The sequence below is a fragment of the Chelonoidis abingdonii genome, chromosome 7, assembly GCF_003597395.2.
Source record: "Chelonoidis abingdonii isolate Lonesome George chromosome 7, CheloAbing_2.0, whole genome shotgun sequence".
NCBI lineage: Eukaryota > Metazoa > Chordata > Testudines > Testudinidae > Chelonoidis > Chelonoidis abingdonii.
In genome coordinates, this window is record NC_133775.1 from 25,780,044 (window position 1) to 25,793,501 (window position 13,458).

Below are 13,458 nucleotides of genomic sequence, written 5' to 3' on the forward strand. Positions count from 1 at the left end.
ACTTGCAAGCAAGAGACCACTGTTCCAACAACCGTCACTGGCAGTAAGAAGGAGCTGAAGGGGTGCCAGGCAGGCAGGGTCGTATATAGAGCGCTATATTGGCGCCACTCCAGGGGGCTCCATAGCCGGCCCAATGGGTAGCTGCTAGGGAAAGTTTCTGACACCCATGCATGCGGCGTGCACACACACCTAACTGGAATTGATATGAGCAAGCACTCAAAGAAGAATATGTAGGCTTATAGTACTCCTCTAGATGAGATTTAATTTACTAATGAAAAACATTCCTGCAAATTTACAGTACAATTCTATATACTTCATGGATGGCAAGAAAAACTAACCTTTTGGAACTGTTTAAACTATAAACATCTGAAATGCGAACCAGCACCATTTGTCATAAGTACTGTTCATGAACACATTAGGAGGGTCTTCGTTCACTTCCTTCTGCGAGTTCTGAAGGAAAATAAACTCATGCCAGAAAATCTCATCTCATGGTGTTTGGAAATGGTGTTGAGAGACAAGGTGGGTGAGGTAATAATTTTTATTGGACCACGTTTTATTGGTGGGAGATACAAGCTTTTGAGCTTACACAGAGCTCTTCAGGTCTTAGGCCAGGTCTACACGACGCGCGAAAATCGATTTTAGATACGCAATTTCAGCTACGAGAATAGCGTAGCTGAAATCGATTATCTAAAATCGATCTACTCACCCGTCTTCACCGCGCGGGATCGATGTGCGCGGCTCGCCATGTCGATTCCGGAACTCCGTTGGTTTTGGTGGAGTTCCGGAATCGATGTAAGCGCGCTCAGGGATCGATATATCGCGTCTAGATGAGACGCGATATATTGATCCCCGAGCAATCGATTGTAACGCGCCGATATGGCGCGTAGTATAGACGTGGCCTTAGAAACACACAGAGTGTCACAGCTAAATACAAGGTGGAACGGGTTGTTTAGCAGAAGCATAAGTAGTTAACACACATTTCAAGGGACCATTCAAGTTAACACCCATCCAGAGGGGGGAAGGTATGTTGTTGTTTGGGGTGGGGGTGGGGGGCTGTTAGTGGGTTATAGTTAAGGTCAGAAGGGACTATCATGATCATCTAGTCTGACCTCCTGCACATTGCAGGCCACAGAACTTCACCCACCCCTAACCTCTGGTTGAGTTAATGAAGTCCTCAAATCATGATTTAAAGACTTCAGAGAATCCATTTACACTAGTTTAAATCTGCAAGTGACCCAGGCCCCATGCTGCAGAGGAAGAGGAGGTTACTTACCTGTAACTGGAGGTTCTTTGAGATGTGTGGTCATTATCTGCATTCCATTGAGGGTTTTGCATACATGCAATGCTTTTGGAGCTAGAGAATTTGAAAGTAGAAGTGTCCGTTGGTCCACACATACACCCTTGCCTTGCCTTATGGTTTCATCCAAGATGATAAAGGGCAGGGCAGACCGACCATGTCTCCAGTTCCTTCTCCATCACCAACTGAATAGATCTGCAGCAAAGGGGAAGGAGGATGGGAAGTGGAATACAGAAAGTGCCCACACATTTAAAAGAACCTGCAGTTACAGGTAAGTAACCTCTTCTTTGAGTGATGGCCCCTATTGTATTCCACTGAGGGTGATTAACAAACAGTACCTAATTTGGAGGAAGGTGCAAGGATGAAGATGGAACAGTTGACTCATTTGGCACTGCTGTCCTCCCCTCATCTCTTGCAAAAGTATGTACCGAACTCCACATGACTGCCCTATACGCTTGGGCTCTTGTGGAATGGGCTCTCACGCCAAGCAGTGGAGGCAGCAGCAACAACTAATAGCAGAATGTATTGCACCCCGAAATCCACTTGGAGATTCTCTGTGTGGAGATCGCTTGCTCCTTAGCTCTCTCAGCTATTGCAATAAGGAGACATCCTGATGAGTCTTGTCCCCTGCAGGTCGACGGCCATGGCCTGGCAGACATGGAGGGAATGAACTTGTTGTTCCTCTGCTGAGACATGACGCTTTAGAAAGAAAGCAATTAAATATATGAATTGGTTGAGATGAAACTGGGATATTACCTTTTGTGGAAAACTGGGAAGTAGGTGAAGGGAGACTTTGTCCTTCTGGAAAATGATGAAGAGGGTGGGGGTCTCCCATCATGACCTCAAAGTTCACCTACCCTTCTCACCAAAGTGATAGCCACAGGTAATGCAACTTTTATGGAAAGGAAGGACAGAGCAGGAAGCCAGCGGTTCAAAGGGCTGTTTCATTAGTGCCATTAGAATTAGGTTGAGGTCCCACTGGGGAGCGATAGGTTGTATGGGTGGGAAAGTTCTGAGGAGGCCTTTCCAAAACCTATTAGTCAACAGATGTGTAAACACAGAGTGTCCTTCCATGGGGAGTGTAAGGCAGTGATTGTCACTATGAGGACCTTGAGCGAGTGGAGGGCAAGCTCCAAAGTCTTCCAGGACAGGAGATAACTGAAAAGAAGGGGAATCTCCAGTTCCTGTGAGGAAAGCTCTTTCTGTTCGTCCCAGGTGATGAAGAGTTTCCACTTGGCCCAGTAGGAACACCTAGTGGACTCTTTTCTGCTGCTCAAGAGGATATCTTGCACTTCCGATGACACTCCCATTCTAGAGAAGCTGCCTATCCAAATACCATGCCGTGAAGTGAGATGTCTGCAGATTGGTATGTCTGAAACCAGAACTGTCTTGGCAAAAATGGGGTGATCAGAATGACCATGGCTCTCTCCTGCCTGATCTTGTGGAGTACTCATGGCAGGAAAGGTAGAGAGGGGGTAAGGCATAGTTGGTCTGGTCTGACCAGTGGAGTATGAAATCATCACCTTGAGAGTGGATACTGATACACCTCCCGAACCCCCTGAGCGACTTCCATGCTGCCTTCTTGGGTATAGTTTGATAAGGAGTTGCAGATACTGCACCCAGATGAAACGTGGGCTTCTCCCAAGCAGTAGAGGCAGCACTGATGTTAATAGCTGATCTAGAAGGAACAAGGGCAGGCGGCATGGGTACTGAGGTGGTGGCGGGGACGGGTAACCCATAAACACATTCCCCCGAAGTCTCAGTTCTACAAATACCACTAAAAGCTAAAACTATATTAAAACAGTAAAAACAGAAAACACTTTAAGAAAAACTAACTATATACAATTCTAAACATTTGAAGGTGTGTCATACTTGAAAGAACACTAGTAGCTCTCACTTGGACTATGCAGCGATGAGAAGGAACTGGAGACAAAGTCGGTCCACCCTGCTCTTTATCACCTCTGACGAAACCATGAGGTGAGGCAAGGGCGCATGAACGAACCAACGGACACTACTACTTTCAACTACTCCAGCTTCGGACACGTGCGTAAACACACAATGGAATACAATAGGGACTATCACTCGAAGAAGGCGGCAAACCTGCCCCCCCAAGGTCTCCGCCAATCTGACCCAGGGGAAAATTCCTTCCCAACCCCAAATATGGCGATCAGTTAGACTCTGAGCACATGGGTAAGACCCACCAGCCAGACACCTCGGAAAGAATTTTCTGTAGTAACTCAGAGCCCTCCCCATCAGCCACTGTAGACATTTGCTGCTAGCAGTCGCAGATCAGATACATGCCTTGTAGGAAGTCTCATCGTACCATACCCTCAGCTTGTTGTAATAAACCATAAATCCAGTGTTCGGAGGGAGTATTATTATTATTATTATTATTTTATTTTATAAGCTGAGAGAACCTGCTTCAATACAAAGATTCCCCCCATCCACCTGCACACTCGTAGTTGTCACTTTCCACTCCACACTGGAACCTATATGGGATATCATTAAACAACTACAACTCAAACTTGATGGGGACCCCATCCTGAAATAAATCTTTCCTGAACCCTTCTTCTGGCCTTCAAACAACCCACAAGGTGGTCCAATAAAAGATATTACCTCATGTGTCTCTAAACACTATCTCCTAATACCTAAATGAGGAAAACTTTAAGAAACACCTCTTAAACACGTGAAATCTGTATTGCAATCAAGTTACTTTTAAGTGAAATACAAATAAGTATAAAGAATTCAAACACATTTGAATAAATATTTCCAGTTTTTAAAAGGTCATTTTTATTTGAACCAGCTTTGAATAATGTTGATTAGCTGGTAGCTGTATGAGGCAGAAAAAAAAAGAAAAGAAAGAAGATTGAATGCCATTCACATTCCAGTATAAATTATCCAGCAAGACTTTGTAATCTTGCCACATATATTTTATCCAACTTCTGACATCACAAATTATACAATAATTTTTTTCAGAAGGAACTGTTTATGCGTTTAATTAAAAAAAGACTAGACGATTTAATTTCTCAAGTGCGCATCAGTCTCATGTCCACAATCATTTACATTCCACACTTCATGCTCTCAAACAAATATCCTAAAGAAGACAAAGATTTTTTTCCATCACTGATACTACTGAAGATATTAGGTAGGTTTATATATAGAAGCTTATTATATGATTTAAACTTTAGTAGGCAATAAGTTACTGACATATGCTGACCAAAACGATATTCCATCCAGACTAATTATATATATGATACATTCAAATAAGAAAAGCATTTGAAGGTTTTATGCTGTTCATTATTTTATACATTGCAGTGCAAACAAAAAAGTGAAACTTAACTTTTCCTGAGTGTTTACTACGTCCTCATGTTCCATTTAAAATATGCTCTATTTATACCTAGTCTTGTCAAAACTGTACAATTAAAGACATGCTGCATTTTGTAAATTTCAGAAAGACTGATCACAAATTCATAGCGATATTTAAAAGCATTTTTAAAATCCTTCATCTCAATCTTATAATTCTACAAAGGATAGCATAGGTTTAACATGTAGCAAAAATTGTGCTGACTTTTTTTCAATTAACCAAATGTTCCTAAATATATAAGTCACATACCTTCCAAAACATGAAGGGAATAGTCTGTCTGAAAGGTTTCAAAGTAAATTTTTGAACAATCTATATTATAAGTTTAAACTAATTCTTCCGTTACTAACATAATGCCCAATGAACTGCCCCTTTCTAGGCAAAAATAAAATAAAAAAAAACTAAACACCTTTCAGGAATGTGTTTTAGGCAAGTGGAAAGGATTTCTTACAAATTCATGTTTGTGCTGATGGCTACAGATTACGAGTTTCTAATTCAATCTTGTCCTCTGTTTGAAGCACATCAAGTTCTATTGGAGCAACAGGTGGTCGGAGCATGATCTCTGGTCCGCCCCCATAGATTGACTGGAGAAAATTCCAAGTTTCTTCGGAAATCTGTCCAGAATCTGCTCCTGAAAACAATATATTTAATTGTTTTCAAAAGCGTATCTTAAAAAGTTTAGATTATGACTTAGAATAAAACTCATGTGGTTTTTTTTAAAAAAAAGATGTTTAAGAGTGGCAGAAAACTTATTGCCCTAAATACTAAACACTCAAATTTAATATCATCCCTTTGAATTTCTGCAATAACACTGTGCATACTATCCAACCTGATGACAGTGTTTTGTAAGTGAACTGTCAAGAACATAATGGAGAACAAACTTTCTTACATTTAATACTAATTGATACCAAAACCAACTGATCACCAGAGAATGTGGCACTTAATTTATCTCAAATGTACAACTAGCATATCAAAACCCAAAATAAGTTATAAAATGTGAAGTTTCTATAATGAATCCTCTTCTTTGATAAATTTGTTCACCAGGTTGATCGCAGAGAAGCTTGTGTTCAGGTCCTGGCAATCAATAAAGGATTTTACATCCAACTCCAGCTAACTAAGGCATGGAGTTAAGGGACTCCACAGAGTCCAGTCTGCTCACAGTGGCTGAGACAAAGTACTAAAAGTGCGGAATATAAAGCAGAAAACACAAAGAAATTCTCAGAACCCAAGGAAGAATACACCAATAGGACATTACAGATGAGAACAACAGAATCACATTGACTTTAACAGGTGTTGGATCAGCAATTATGTGGTGCTGTACAGTATTTACCAGAGTTCCTGTCACCTCTCTCTCTCTTTCAACTCAGAGTCAATGCAAGGCAAGTGAGTTGGGTAGAAATACTTTTCCAACTTCCATCGAGTTCTGTTATGGCTTAGGATAGCTTAAGCTAGAGTGAGAGCTTGGTGACCAATCTACCAGCAGTAAGTGATTTAACACAGTTTTTCCTTGTTGTATGTTATAGTCAGATGCTTAACGTTAGGAACACTGTGCCACTGTGTATATAGAGTTTAAACAATTAAACCTCTAATATGCCCTGGGTCTAAGTCTCATAGAAACCAAGTAACAGGTTAATGTAAATATTTAACCACACTACCTGTAAACTTTAAAACCACATCTTAGAGGATAATATTATGAAATGTATTAAGATGAATTTTGAAATATTACTCCTGGGGGAATTCTGTGCCACTCCATGCATGCATATTTCATGTGCTGTGCATATTTTTAATGGTTTTTTTGTTGCAGAAAATAGCTTCTGTTGAAAAGTTGCTGCAGTTCTACCTTTTTACCACCAGAGGACGCTGTGGTGCTATAACAGAGCAGCAGCTCCCGGCCAACCGGAGCTCGATAGGGAAGAGAAAGAGCCTGCCTTCTTCACAGCACCTATAGGGCCAGGTCAAGAGATGGGGGGAGACAGACAGTGTAGGCTGCTGGGGGGTCAGACATGGGCTCATAAAGAGGACAGACTAGGCAGGGGACTGAATGCAAGTGGAGGTGCAAGGCCACGGTGGGAAGGAGATGCAGGGCCACATGAGCAGAGGTGGAGGGGTGCAAAGCTACAGAAGGGAAAATGGATGGCTAAGCGGGGGCACAAAGACACATTGGGACAGGGGGTGTAGGGACACATGGAAACGAGGAGGCGGCTGGCTGAGGGGTGTAATGACACATGGGGAGAGGGTGTAGGTTCATACAGGGATGGCAAGTGGGTGGCTGAGTGGGGGTGGAAGGGCACATGTTGACAGCGGCAGATGTGCCTGACTGAATGGGAGAGGCTAGGGGTCAGCATGAGGGATGTTCCCTAACAACCCCTCCCTGCCCTGCCACCAAAACCCATTCCATACTTCTCCCACCCATACCCAACAACCCTTCAAGTTCATACCCAGGCTCCCTCCCAGCAACTACTTCGCTCTCCCTTAGCTCCTCCATTACCCCCGACTTTCCCAAGCTTTTGCAATGCTTCTGAGGGGTACGGGAAATATGGTTCTGTGCTGTACTTTAAACGAATTACTCCTCAGAGTTCTGTATGAATATTCCTAGTAAGAATCTATTTGTCAAAAAACATTTCCTGAATTTTTTGTTGTTGTCTGTATTGCTACAGACATACTTGCTGACAAGTATTTTGAAAAAAAATACCAAAATAACTGAAACTGGTGTGATTATACTGTGTTATTTTGAGAAATAAAATAAGCAGATTTTAAAATATTTGTGCAGAATTTTTAATTTTTGGCACAGAATTCCCTCATTAGTACTATATGCTATGAGTGCAGATGACTCCCTCTGTATGTAATGATCTACCAACAACAGTCCACTAAAGGATCCCAGCTCTCATATTCAAATCTCCTTCAGAACACTGATTTCTATCAGGCTCATTACCTGCCTTTTTCCTCTAGGTCTCCCAGTGCATTTTTTCCTATACTTTTCCATTCTCTGCATTTCTCTTCTGCACAGACTTTGATATTTTTGTTTTGTACAGTGCTGAGTACATACATATTGTGGATACATTCTTTTAGTTTGACGTAATTCTTGATTCAAACTGATGGTCCAAATCAGGACAGACTGTTTAAATGGATGTACCTTACATCCAGTAGCTTCAAAGCCAACACCTCCAACCTAGAGGGAAAAGACTCCAAGCTCAAAGCAAATGGAGTGGTACACATCTAATGAAAGACGACAGAGAAAATACTTTCCCCCACAATAGAAAATTAGTTCTCTACACTATTTTCTATACTCACATCTGTAGTTGGATTTATCTGCAACAGAAACTAGTCCATTAATTTTCTCCAATTGCCATGCATATATTATCTGAAATTTAGCATGAAGAGTGTAAAACCACTAAAACCTATGGTTTATAACAGAAATGTATATAGAACTTCATAGCAGCATGTTTCCCAAAACATTAACAAAGAATAGGCTACATAAAGAATTTATAATATCAGTAGATACTCGCCTTGTTTTAATATAACATTACTACATTTAGTGACTGCAATCTTCGTATTATCAATAGGGCCTGGAGGATCTAGTGTGGAAAAAAAAATGAATAAAAGATTAGGACTCTGAAAAGGGAAAAAGTTTTTTTTTTTTTTTAAAGAGCATTGCAGTTGAGTTGCCTCCCATATGGTCTACTGACTGCTGAATTGTATACTTTGTACGGATGGAAAGGAAACATGTTTTCAGCAACAGTACTATGATAAGAAGACACAAATGGACATTTTTCAAAGAGTAATCATTGCAATAATGAATAAAATCTTCAAGCAGTTTCAAAAGCAAGTTAGCCACAATTGCTATCCTTACCTGATCCCAAAAATAGGTACTACTGAATATTTAAATTGTAGCTTTACAAAAGAGATTTTCACCTGAAGATAGCTCTATTAACGACAGTAGTATGCTGTGAAATTGACTTCCTGCACAATATTTGGAACTATCAAAGCATGCATTAAATATTTTCTTTACTATTCTCCTCATGATATTCTTTGTTTTATCCTTCTGACAACATTCAGACATAATTTACTTTATTGTTACTACTATTTGATAAGGCAGAGAACATAATGAAAGAGCATAGATTACCTACCTACTGAAGAGAGTTTTACAACCCCAAATAGCTACTTACCACTGTCTTTCCCCTTCACAAATCCTTCCCATTCTCTGAACCACTGCATACTGATGCAGTAAAAAATGGATGGAGATTCTTCTTCTTGGAATGCTCTGTTGAGCTGGAAAAACAATAAAACAGACAGGCCCATTACCTGCCTTGTTATAGTTAGATGCAAAATAATTTTTTTCAGTAAACCATGATTTCTATCTAATATCTGATGAGTAGAGCAGCAATATTTGGATTGATACAAAATTATTTAAATGTTCTCAGGGTATCAAAGCAGTAAACACTTGGTAGTCTTGAATCTCAAGAAAATATCTGAAAGTCAAATCCTACGTCATTTGAGAATTTAAAGACTGCAGGTTTCCTCTGAATAAACTAGTACCATAACTAACAACTAAAACTAATGCTCCTGTGTTGTATTGCACACCCACATACACAGCTGCCAGAGATTTTTTCTTTAGTGCTATCCGGAGGGATGACCATATGCTCATGGAGCCCTGTGCTTATGCACCCATACAAGGAGTACCACTGGCCCTGCGCCCTCTCAGTTCCTTCTTGCCATCAATTCCGACAGAGGGGTAGGAAGGCAGGTCACGGAATGAACATGAACAACACATCTCAAAGAACAAAAGTTACAGGTGGTTAGTAACTGTTTTTTCTTCGAGTGCTTGCTCATTTCGATTCCATGCTATGTGACTTCTAAGCAGTATCCCTGGCGGTGGGCTCAGAGTTCACGGATGTGCTGCTTGCAACTCTGCTCTTCCGAAACTGGCACTGTCCTGGCCTGTTGGATGATGGCATAGTGGGAGGCAAACGTATAGACCGAAGGCCATGTAGCAGCTCTGCAGATTGGTACCTGCACAAGGTACCTGACGATGCCTGTGTCCTCCTGGAATGGGCAGTCATGACAACCGGGGGCGAAAAGCTCGCCTATTCATAATAAAATTTGATGCAGGAGGTTATCCAAAATGAGATCCTCTGGGACGATATCAGCAGACCTTTCAGCCCGTCCGCCACTTCTATAAAGAGCTGTGTTGACTTGAGGAAGGGTTTTGTTCTGTCGATGTAGAAGGCCAGGGCCTGTCTAACAGGAGAAAGAACTATATATAACAAGAAAAGTCTAAACCACTAGGGTAAGAAGCCTTGTGAGAGCCAGAGACTGTTTCAGCAACCGTCACAGGCGGTAAAAAGGAACTGTGAGATCAGGCGACGCCCCTTATAACAGCAGATGAGTGCAAGGCTTGAGGGGGTGCTACAGACAGCTGTACGGATACCATTAAGGGAAATATCTCTGGCAACTGTGCATGTGGGCGCACATACACCTAGCATGAAATTGACATGAGCAAGCACTCGAAGAAGAATTCAAGTTTTATCTATTTGATTTTCCTAGAAGTTCACATGGATGCCTAGAGAGATCATAAGTAAGGAAGTTAATATTTAGATTGTTTAACATTCTTATTTCATGACTGTGTTTGTTTACACCTATTTAACTAAAACAACTAACAACTAGAGGGGGGAAAAATCACTTTGTTAAAGATTCTCCAGCTCAGCCCCTTCAAGAACTCAGAAAGTTCTTATTTCTGGGTCTTCCAAGAAGACTCTGAGGAAAACAGGACAGAGAAGTAGAAGAAAATTTTTTAAAAACAACCTTTTAACTTTCTACATCATAAAAAAAGATTTTTCCACTCAGCAGGTAAACTCTTTTTGGTTAAGATGCTATCTCCCTATCTTTCTGGCAGAAGTGATGGTGATCGTAGAATCATAGAATATCAGGGTTGGAAGGGACCTCAGGAGATCATCTAGTCCAACCCCCTGCTCAAAGCAGGACCACCTTTTTCATGGGAAGTCATGGGTTCAACCGGCAGACTAGTCAGTCCTTTTAACACTAGACTGAGGTCCCATTAGGGTGGGGGTGGATGCCCGGGTTGTGGGAAGAGGTCTTCTATGCCTTTAAGAAACCTCTTTGTAGTTGGGTGGGAGAAGATTGAGTAGCCTTCTATCCGCTGGTGGAAGGTTATGATCACTGCTAAATTAACCTTCAGCGAGCTAGAGAGCCCCCATTTCTTTAAGGTCAACACGTAGTCTAGGACCACCGCTGGGGACACCCTTGGGTTGGCACCAGATCTGGAACCTCTTCCATTTCTGAAGTTAGGTACGACAAGTAGTGCCCCTTCCACTGTGTAATAGCACCTACTGTACCTCCTCAGAGCAAGATGTTTCTATGTGCTGCAACCATGAAGGAGCCACACTTCGAGTTGCAGGACCTGCAGATTGGGGTGGAGGGTGTGACCCTCGTTCTGTGACAGGAGATAAGGAGTGACTAGTAGTCATCGGTGGACATAATGCCAGCTGCAACATCTGCCTGGGCCAGGTGAGGGTGATCAGAATGATGTTTGCTTTTTCCCAGTTTATCTTCAAGAGAACTTTCAGCAATAGAGGGAAAGGGGGAAAGGCGTAAAGAAGGACCTTGTCCCAAGGAAGGAGGAGAGCGTCTCCCATGCAGTGTCAACCAATCCCCGCCCTGGAACAGTACTGTGGACATATTACTTTTTTTTTGGCGAGTAGCAAGCATGTCTACTACCGGCATACCCCACTGTCAGAATATGTTGGGTAGAATCAACTCTATTTCCCATTCGTGGTCCTGTGGAAATCTGCGTCTGAGACTGTCGATTATCGTGTTGTGTATTCCCGGTAGATAAGCCTCTGATATTAGGACGTTGTGGGAGATGCACCAGTTCCACAGCTTCAGTGCTTCTTCGGACAGGAAATGAGACCTGGTGCCTCCCTGTTGGTTTATGTAGTACATGCAGGCCATGTTGTCCGTCATGACCTTTGTATGCATGTCCTTGATCAGTGGGAGAAAGTGAGCGCACGCATTTCTGACCACTCTGAGCTCAAGCAAGCTGATGTGGAGAGATAGTCTCCAGCAGATGTATCTGTCATATATTGTATTGCCATTGAAATGCGCTCTCCACCCTATAAGGGATACATCGAGGGGGAGGGGGTCAGGAAAAGGGATGAGGAAGACTGAGCAAACCGGATTCCCACACAGAGATTTACACCTTGCACCAGTCTAAGGATTGCTTGACCCTGGTGGGCATCAATACAAGTTTGCCTATGTTGTCTCCTGTAAACCAAACTGAACCAAAACTGCTGCTTAGAGATTGACGGCTGAGTCAGTTGTGGTCCATATTGCTTTCCTTTGGGGGATCTTGATTTCTTTCTCTGTGGTTCATAAGATGTCTGACAAATATTGGTGTGTGTATTGCAATGACAGGGACTTACACAGTGGCTAATGGCTGTATTTTCTTTTGCAGGCTGGCATGTATATCCCCAAGGGATGAAGGGTTGCATATATCTTTTTGGCCAACAGCTTTGTTTCCTCAAACGGTAGTTCTTCCACAGTGGCTTGGACCTCTTTCAGGAGGCCAGACAACTGCATCTACGAAGCCCTTCTCATAGCCACAGCCATGGAAATTGAACGAGCCGCTGTGTCTGCCACGTCTAATGTGGACTGTAGAGATGTTTTCACCATCAGCTGGTCCTCATTAATTATTGCCATGAATTAGTCTTTGTGGGAGGTCTGGGAGCTGATCGATAAAGAAATTCACATTGTTCTGGTAGTCGTATTCGGCCAACATGACCCAGTAATTAGCCACCTGGAACTGAAGAGTGACTGATGAATACACTTTTCTGAGAAACAGTTCCAAGTGTTTCCCATCTTGGTGGATTTAAACTGGTATTGGAGGCCTCTAGAATTAACCACATCCACAATCATGGAACTGGAGGTGAGTGGGAAAATAAAAATTCGGTGCCCTTTGCCAGCCCATAATACTTTTTGTCCGTCCACTTACATGTCAACAGGCTGAACGCAGGGGTCTGCCAAATAACTCTGACAGGATCCAGGCAGGGCCGGCTTTAGGAAGTGCGACGCCCAATTTGAACAGTTTTGGTGGGTCCCCGGCAGGGATGACTTAAAAAAAAATGTAAAAAACCACGTGGGACTTGTACTCACCAAGTGGTGCTCCGAGTCTTCGGCGGCACTTTGGCGACGGGTCCTTCACTCACTCCAGGTCTTTGGCGGCACTGAAGGACACACCATCGAAGTGCCACCGAAGACTCAGAGCAAGTGAAGGACCTGCCGCTGAAGTGCCGCTGAAGACCCGGAGTGCTGCCAGGGAGTAAAAATTAAAAAGGTGCCTCTAGCCAGGGAAGGGATTCTCACTGGGTGCGGGGCCCACTCAGGCGTGGGGCCCGATTCGGAGGAATTAGTGGAATAGGCCTAAAGCCAGCCCTGGATCCAGGAGTGCCTCATTAACTGGGAGGGCCACTCTGCTAGAGGTGGAAGAGTGTAGATTGTTTGCCAGTTTGTGGTGAAGTTCAAGTCACTTTGAGCAGCTGGTATTTGAAGGGCTTTTGCCACCCTCTGAGCTAAGCGATTTAAAATCATCTGTCATGGATGGTGGAGAGGGCATGTCTGCCTCATCAGGTGAGGACAATGAGAGAGAAGCTTGAGGGATGTATTCTCTTTCTGCCTCACCTTCAACTTCCTCCCCGTGTTGCTCAGGAGGTTCTGAACCCTTTGACACCAAAGCAGAACAGGGTGCCTCCTTGCCTGTTGGTATGCCACACTAAAGGCCTGGGAT

General features: G+C 42.8%; 1 protein-coding gene across 2 annotated transcripts in view; it reads right to left on the reverse strand.

The window, feature by feature from the left end:
• Positions 1 to 4,063: 4,063 nt before the first annotated feature.
• The window catches only part of USP33 (ubiquitin specific peptidase 33), a 98,681-nt gene continuing 89,286 nt past the window's right edge, over positions 4,064 to 13,458 (reverse strand). For both annotated transcript variants that reach the window (XM_032802480.2, XM_032802486.2), the window contains 3 exons: positions 8,825 to 8,927; positions 8,165 to 8,233; positions 4,064 to 5,289 (listed from right to left, as the gene is read on the reverse strand). In XM_032802480.2, the coding sequence (XP_032658371.1) occupies positions 5,132 to 5,289; positions 8,165 to 8,233; positions 8,825 to 8,927 (330 nt within the window). In that variant the 3' untranslated portion in view covers positions 4,064 to 5,131. The remainder of the gene's footprint in view (positions 5,290 to 8,164; positions 8,234 to 8,824; positions 8,928 to 13,458) is intronic.